Here is a 6369-nt window from a genome sequence, read left to right on the forward strand (position 1 = left end):
CCAGGGGGCCGTCCCCCCCCCCCCCCAAAATGAAATGGCAATGAAAGCGGCAGCTACAGTAGTCGGGCTTGAAGAAAACCAGGGGAGGCAGGAGACCTTGCGCCCGGGCGCTGGCGAGAGCCTCTCCGGGAGGATGCCGCGGTGTGTTTGGGCTGTGCCATCCGGGGAAAACCCCTCCTCCAGATCAGCACAAGGACGAGCAGAATCGCACCCAGGAATCATCATCATATAATAATAATAATAAAAAAAATAATCTAACTTCCCCCGCCCCCCCAAATCAAGCCTGGTATCTAAGGCAGAGAGCCCAACTTCTCCCATCCTGGCAGCAGCGATGCGGGACGCTTGTAGTGCCACAGAGGGCGAGGGCCGGATCCTGGCAGCCCCCTGGCAGTGCTGGGGGGGGACTGCCTTGCCCACACAGGGCCACGACAAACCACGAGCCACCCTCCCGCAGGATGAGCCGCACGGCCGGTCACCGTCCTCCTCCTCGCTGGAAGGAGTTTCCCACCCGGCTTTCACGTGCGGGGCGCCGCGGATGTGTTTTTCAATGCCCGATATGAATTTAAGAGTCTCTGGCTGGAGCTGGGGAGGGGAAGGATGAGCAGCACCCAGGTACCAAAGAGCATCCTCAGGCATCTCTACGACCGCCGGGTTCTGGGCGCAGTGGGGTACCGCCGGCCGAGCTCGGCTCCCCGGGCTTCCCCGCTCCACAGGCACGGGGCTGAGTTCAAGGCAACCACGAAATGCAGCATATTTAAGGCTTTTGGTTCTTAAATTAAAAAAAAAAAAAGGGGGGGAGGAAGTTTTTTTGGATTCTGGTTTCCTGAGCGCGGTTGGGGATGGCCAGGGGCTCGGGCCACTCTGCTCCCCGCCTAGGTGAAGGACCAGAGCTGGTGGGGGTCCGCTGGGTCGCAGGGAACCATCGCCGGGTGCTTCCCTCGTGCTGTCAAGCACGTACTGGAGGCTGGGGTTTTTATTAGGCGATCGTGCTGTCAAGCACGTACTGGAGGCTGGGTTTTTAATCAGCCGATCCTGCCGAAAAATAAAGATGGCATCAGCTCAGCGATACCCGGTGGGATGAAGAAAGGATGAGACTGAGGGGAAGCGGCAGAGAAGCATCATCACGGTGGGGATGATGCCACCATCCCCTTGGGTGATTCCCGGGGTGGAGATGCAACTCCTCACCTGCGCCAGGTCCCACTCCTCGCTGGCTGGCACCCGGCCAGGCTTCCCTCGGTACTGGCAGTCACCCAGCTCGGCCGAGCCTGAGCCCGCCCGCAGGCAGAGCTCCTTCCCGATGTTGTGCCGCAGCTCCCGCTGGCTCGTGTACTCAAAATACTGGGGGGCAAGACCAGAGAGGGGACGTCATGCTGCTGCGCCCCGAGAAAGTAGCCCCCAGGGGAAAAACAGGGGGGTTGCAGGAGGGGAAAATGCTGGGGGTTGATGGGTGCCCACCTGGTTGCCCCCCATCCCGTGGCAGGGGTACATGATGAGTGGTTTCCCACCGTGGTTGTTCTCACCGACGTCCAGGCAGCTCTTGGTGCCCTCGTTTTTTATCTGCGGGGGACGAAAGGGGCAGGGGGGTGAGCTGGGCTCCGAGGGCTCGGGGTAGGGACCCGCCTTGGGTTTGGGCTTTGCGGGGCACTTTAATTATTGCTGTACAAACACGGTCCTGGTACTAGGCGCTGTGTCCGGGTCCCTTGTCCTTTCCAGGACGCAAGGAATGCCCGCACCAACGCTTCCGCCCCACCGAGTCAAAGGTGAGAGCCGCCCAGGACGAGGTTTCCGGAAACAAAGGTGAATTAAAACCTGGACGGGAGCCAGCGCCCGGCCCTCGCCGCATCCAACGGCTGCTTTCACATTGCCCCAGCCGAGGAGGGCTGGACTCAGACCCCAACACCCGGCTTGGAGGAAAGGGGCTTTTTTTGGCAGCTCCATCCTCGGGGACGGAGCCGGCGCTCTGCATCCTGCCCGTCCCCAGCTCGGTTTTTCAAGTCCATCCTGTGCGTGCCAATGCCGGCACGGTGCTCGTGGAAGCTTTCAGCTCTTTCGCCCGATTTAACCTGATGCCACGTCCCCGCGGGTCCCCCACCCCGTAAAATCGCCCCAAACCTGATGCCACGTCCCCGCGGGTCCCCCACCCCGTAAACTCGCCCCAAACCAGCTCTGCCAGATTCCAGCTCTTTCACTGTCAGCCAGAGCCCGAACTGGCCCCGCCAGCCAGTGACAGACCTGGTGACGGATGCGGCTGCACCAAAACCCTCCAGCACGCTGGTTTAAATGCAAAACCCCCAAACCCAACCTTTTGGGGACTTCACTGCCGTGGCTATTTCTAGCCAAGGACTGAGCCCAGCGGGATGCTCCGGGCACCCCCGTGCTTACCGCTCCGTAAAAAGTTGGAGTCAGGTCAGGAACGAACATCTCGGGGTAGACAGTCTGGAGGTACCAGGTGAAGTTCTTGCAGTGGAGCTGCTCCCTCAGCTTGCGCCGGTCTGTAATGTCACCATACGTCTTCTATCGACAAAGTCACGTGAGAAAATTAAACTAATCTCTGAAGCCAGCAAGAAAAAAACCAAAAAACCTTCCCGAGCCAGGGCCCAGAGCTGAGGGGTCCTCCTGGCTCTGTCATCATCCGTCACAGCGTGCCCAGGACCGAGACCGGTGGTGGGGTCTTGCAAGACATCCCCGGTCCCTGGCAGGTACCCTCGGGCTCTGGCCGCTCACCGAGAGGGCTGGGACATTTTGGCATCACAGCACAATGTTTTGGTGTTGTAAAAAAAAAAAATAAAAAACTTTTAAAAAAATCGATGTTTTTCTACTAGAAATCATCATGGCCAAATAGAAAAAGTAAAAAATAGCTTTTTGGCTACATCTTTCCATCTGCATTTGCTTTCTGATCTCCAGGCTGAGCCCACCTCCTCCCTCTGCTCAGGCTTGAGCTCCCAGCAGGATCAGGCCCCCCTGGGAGAGCCAGAAGCCCGCCGGCGTGCCCGGTACCTCTCTGGCCATCTGAGCGGCTTGCTGGTTCCTCCTGTAGAAGATCTCCTTGTAGTCGTCCATCCAGACCTCCGCCAGGCGGACCTGGTTCCTGGAGATGACCTGGGTGCCCTTGGGGAAGGTGTGGGGGCTCTTGGAACGGAAGACGTGACCCACGACGGAGCAAGGGATGATCTCGACTTGACCCCCGCACTGCCAGACCTACGGGGAGGCAACGCCTGAGATGTGGGGGGTCCAACCCCCCCCGCGCCCCCCGACAAGGAGCATCCCTGAAGACGCCCTTTGAAGATCGCACCGACCCATCCTTACCCTGAACGACATTTCCACGTTCTCGCCCCCCCAGATCTCCATCTGATCGTCGTAGGAGCCGATGTGCTCGAAGTAGGACCTGGAGATGGCAAAGAGGCCACCGGCAAAGGTCGGGGACCTACAGGGGAGGGAGAAGGGGGGCAAAAAATAGGGTTAAAATAAAAATAGAAAAGCAGAAATCTGAGTTTTGGGGACATTGTGGCCCTCATGGTGGGTGTGAGCACTTTGCAGCTGTGTCCCCCCATCTCCCTGCCCCATCCAGCTGTGCCCCAGATGTGGTGGCTTTGACAGAGTGGCCGGATCCAGCTGCCAGGAGGGGACGGAGGCGGCGGTGGCAGCGTGACACCGAGGGGCCTTGCTGCCAGCTCTCGACTCAAAGCGAAAGGGGGATATTGTTACTGAAAACCTATCACTGAAAAGAAGGGGGGAGATTAGAGCTCAGTGGCCGGTGCCCCATTCACTCCTCCGGCTTCTCTAATCTTTTCCATCTGATCTTTAGAAGAGGCTGGAACAGAAACTTGCTTTTATTCAGGAAAAATAAAAAAAAAAAAAAAAAAAAGGATTCGCTGAGCCGCTCTGTTCCTGCCGAGCGGAGATGAGACGCCTCCGGGAGCCAAACCGCCGGCTCGTGGTAAAAGGGACCTTTATTGGGATGGGGACGTCTCCCGGGTGACCTCTGCACAAAGCCAGCCCTGCCGCCGGCCAGGAGATGGGATGCGGACGGGGCCAGGCAGGGTGTCTGGTGTCTCCCAGTGGGAGCACCCAGCTTATCGTGGGACACCAATGGAAAAGTGCAGCAGGAAAACCTGTTCAGGGTTCCTCTGCATGAAAATAAGGGGGTAAAAATAGGGTTTTCGGTGCAGTCCAATCCACAGGTGACATATATCTTGCTGCTGTGCCAGCACAGGCGCCCACCCTGTGCCCAGGTAGCTGGGTATCCAAGAGCGAGAAGATACAAGACAGCGATTAAACCCTTAACGAGAGACTTTGCAGGAGTGGAGAGGTGGCTGGAGACAATTCAAAGGTGTTTTTGCAAAAGGTCCTTTATGGCTCCACGTTTGCCAGACCCCAGGGGAGGTTTCTCCTCTGCCAGCCCCACGGCTCTGTCCGTGCCTGAGCATCCTCTCCCGGGCACAAGCCACCCGAGGTCCCTCAAGCCGAGCATCCCACAAGGGAAGCTCTGCTGGGAAGGGACAGCATCGCCTGCCCAGAGGCACCAAAACCAACAGGAAAAAACCCAATTTGTTGGAAAAAGGAGTGAAAATGACTGGAGGAAGGGGCAGTTTCCCAGCACAGGGCACCCAGCTCTTTAGCACCCCTGGCCGTGCCTCCCTAAGCACCCTGCAGCAGCCACGCACGCTCAGCCGGTTCATTCTGCAGCCTTTGGGTCTGGACATGGCGTTCCCAGGGCTCATCCAACCTTTGCTACCATCACACCAGCTCCGAAGTGGATAAAAATTCCTCCCTGCAATGTCTTACTTGATGGGGAAGGTCTCATCCTTCCTCCGCTGCTTCTCCCGGGACGGGATGACCTCCCAGCCGAAAGTCAGGCTCCAGTCGAAGTTGCCCCGGCTGTGCTGTTTGCCGTTCTGGACGGGCTTGGAGAACTCAAAGGTGTTGAGATCGATGGTGGAGATGTCGGGGCTTACGACGGCCGTGGGCTCTTCGGCGATGCGGGATAAGAGGGGCTCCAGCCAGCCGTGAAAACACTCGCCTGGGACACAGGGAAGGGTTGGCCATTGAGTGGAGACAACTTCACCCCCGCCCCAGCTCCCTGGGGACCCCTGGGCGGTGGGTACTCACAGTGGGCATCCAGGAAGGTCAGGACCTCCCCGCTGGCCACGCTGGCCCCCAGCAGCCGTGCCGTGATCAGCCCTTTCCTCTCCTCCTGCCGCACAACTCGCACGATTTGGAGCTGCTCCACATAGCGATCCAGCTCGTCCTTCAGATAGTCTGGGGGGGAGGTGGGAAAGAGCAACCGGCTCCGTCAGAGAGGGGAGATGCCGGTTCCTGCGCCCCACCAGCTCACCCTGCTGCCCCCATCCCATTCCTGCCCCTCGCAGGAGCTCCCACTCAGACCCCGCACCCGGGTTTGGATCCGGCCGTGGGCTCAGGGAGACGTGGAGCCTCCTTTCCCCCAAAATCCAAGAGGGTTTTTGGCTAAAGAAAGTGGGTTTTGCAAAGGAGCCGGCTACCCGCCCTGTCTAATCCTCCACCAGAGAGGGATTAGAGGAACAACGGGGTGAGAAGGTCTCGTGCCCTGTGGCTAAAGAGTCACCGGGACTGAGCAAATGAGCCGTCACCGCGGGAAGGGACAGCTGACGAGGTGTCACCCAGGGAAATTGGGATTTCTCTCCTTCCTTGGCAGATGCAGCCAAGCCAAAAGCTGGGAATGGCCAAGCAAGAGCTGGGATGTCCGGAGACCCGTCCTGGGAAGGGACCCTAAGTCTCACGAGCATCCGACCCGTGTCTCCACTGCAGCAGGAGCCAAGCTCACGGGCAATAAACCCCTGCACTGCCCTGAGGTTTCTGTTCCTTGGGAGCCCGTGCAGACGCCGGGAGCAGAAAGGGAGCATTTATCTCTGGGGCGAGGGCAAAGTCTGCTCCTCTCCAGTGCCCCGACACTGAACCACATCATTAATTTGCTCTGGGTGTAGCTAATGAGGATTGCAGCCTGGCGGGCAAGCTGGCCGGCGGATGAGGTATTTGCAGGGTGTGGGAGGAGCGCCCGGTTTTAATCCAGGGCTGGGCTAACAGCAGTGCCGGAGAAGGGAAAAACCCTGATGGAGCTCCCAGGTGGATGCGAAACAACGCGGAAGAACTGTTGGATGCATCCCGGGGTGCTTGGAGACTCGGCATGAGCCGCTTCTCCGAGTGGCTCAGAACTGCTGCTCCCAGGGATGGAAAGGTGCTCGGCATCTCCCTGCCGAATACCAGGGGCTCTGGTCCCTGCATCCCGCCGGCTCCCGCATTCCACCACAGCTCCCGCATCCCACCACGGCTCCCACCCACCGTCCGTGCTGGCATCGTCCACCAAGATGATCTCCTTCAGCACGAGGGCCT

The 6369-nt window shown here is 58.9% G+C and overlaps 2 protein-coding genes across 2 annotated transcripts in view; both read right to left on the reverse strand.

Annotated features, from left to right (window-relative positions):
* The window catches only part of CELA1 (chymotrypsin-like elastase family, member 1), a 3588-nt gene extending 2952 nt beyond the window's left edge, over positions 1-636 (reverse strand). Inside the window, exon 1 of the mRNA XM_009335118.1 lies at positions 509-636. Coding sequence (XP_009333393.1) covers positions 509-636 — 128 coding nt within the window. The remainder of the gene's footprint in view (positions 1-508) is intronic.
* Positions 637-872: 236 nt separating this feature from the next.
* GALNT6 (polypeptide N-acetylgalactosaminyltransferase 6) overlaps positions 873-6369 on the reverse strand; it is a 6969-nt gene continuing 1472 nt past the window's right edge. The window contains exons 3-11 of the mRNA XM_009335119.1: positions 6319-6367; positions 5110-5259; positions 4786-5020; positions 3307-3424; positions 2998-3198; positions 2383-2514; positions 1456-1557; positions 1186-1338; positions 873-989 (exon numbers count right to left, since the gene is read on the reverse strand). Coding sequence (XP_009333394.1) covers positions 873-989; positions 1186-1338; positions 1456-1557; positions 2383-2514; positions 2998-3198; positions 3307-3424; positions 4786-5020; positions 5110-5259; positions 6319-6367 — 1257 coding nt within the window. The remainder of the gene's footprint in view (positions 990-1185; positions 1339-1455; positions 1558-2382; positions 2515-2997; positions 3199-3306; positions 3425-4785; positions 5021-5109; positions 5260-6318; positions 6368-6369) is intronic.

The sequence above is a fragment of the Pygoscelis adeliae genome, unplaced genomic scaffold, assembly GCF_000699105.1.
Source record: "Pygoscelis adeliae isolate BGI_AS28 unplaced genomic scaffold, ASM69910v1 Scaffold512, whole genome shotgun sequence".
Lineage (NCBI taxonomy): Eukaryota > Metazoa > Chordata > Aves > Sphenisciformes > Spheniscidae > Pygoscelis > Pygoscelis adeliae.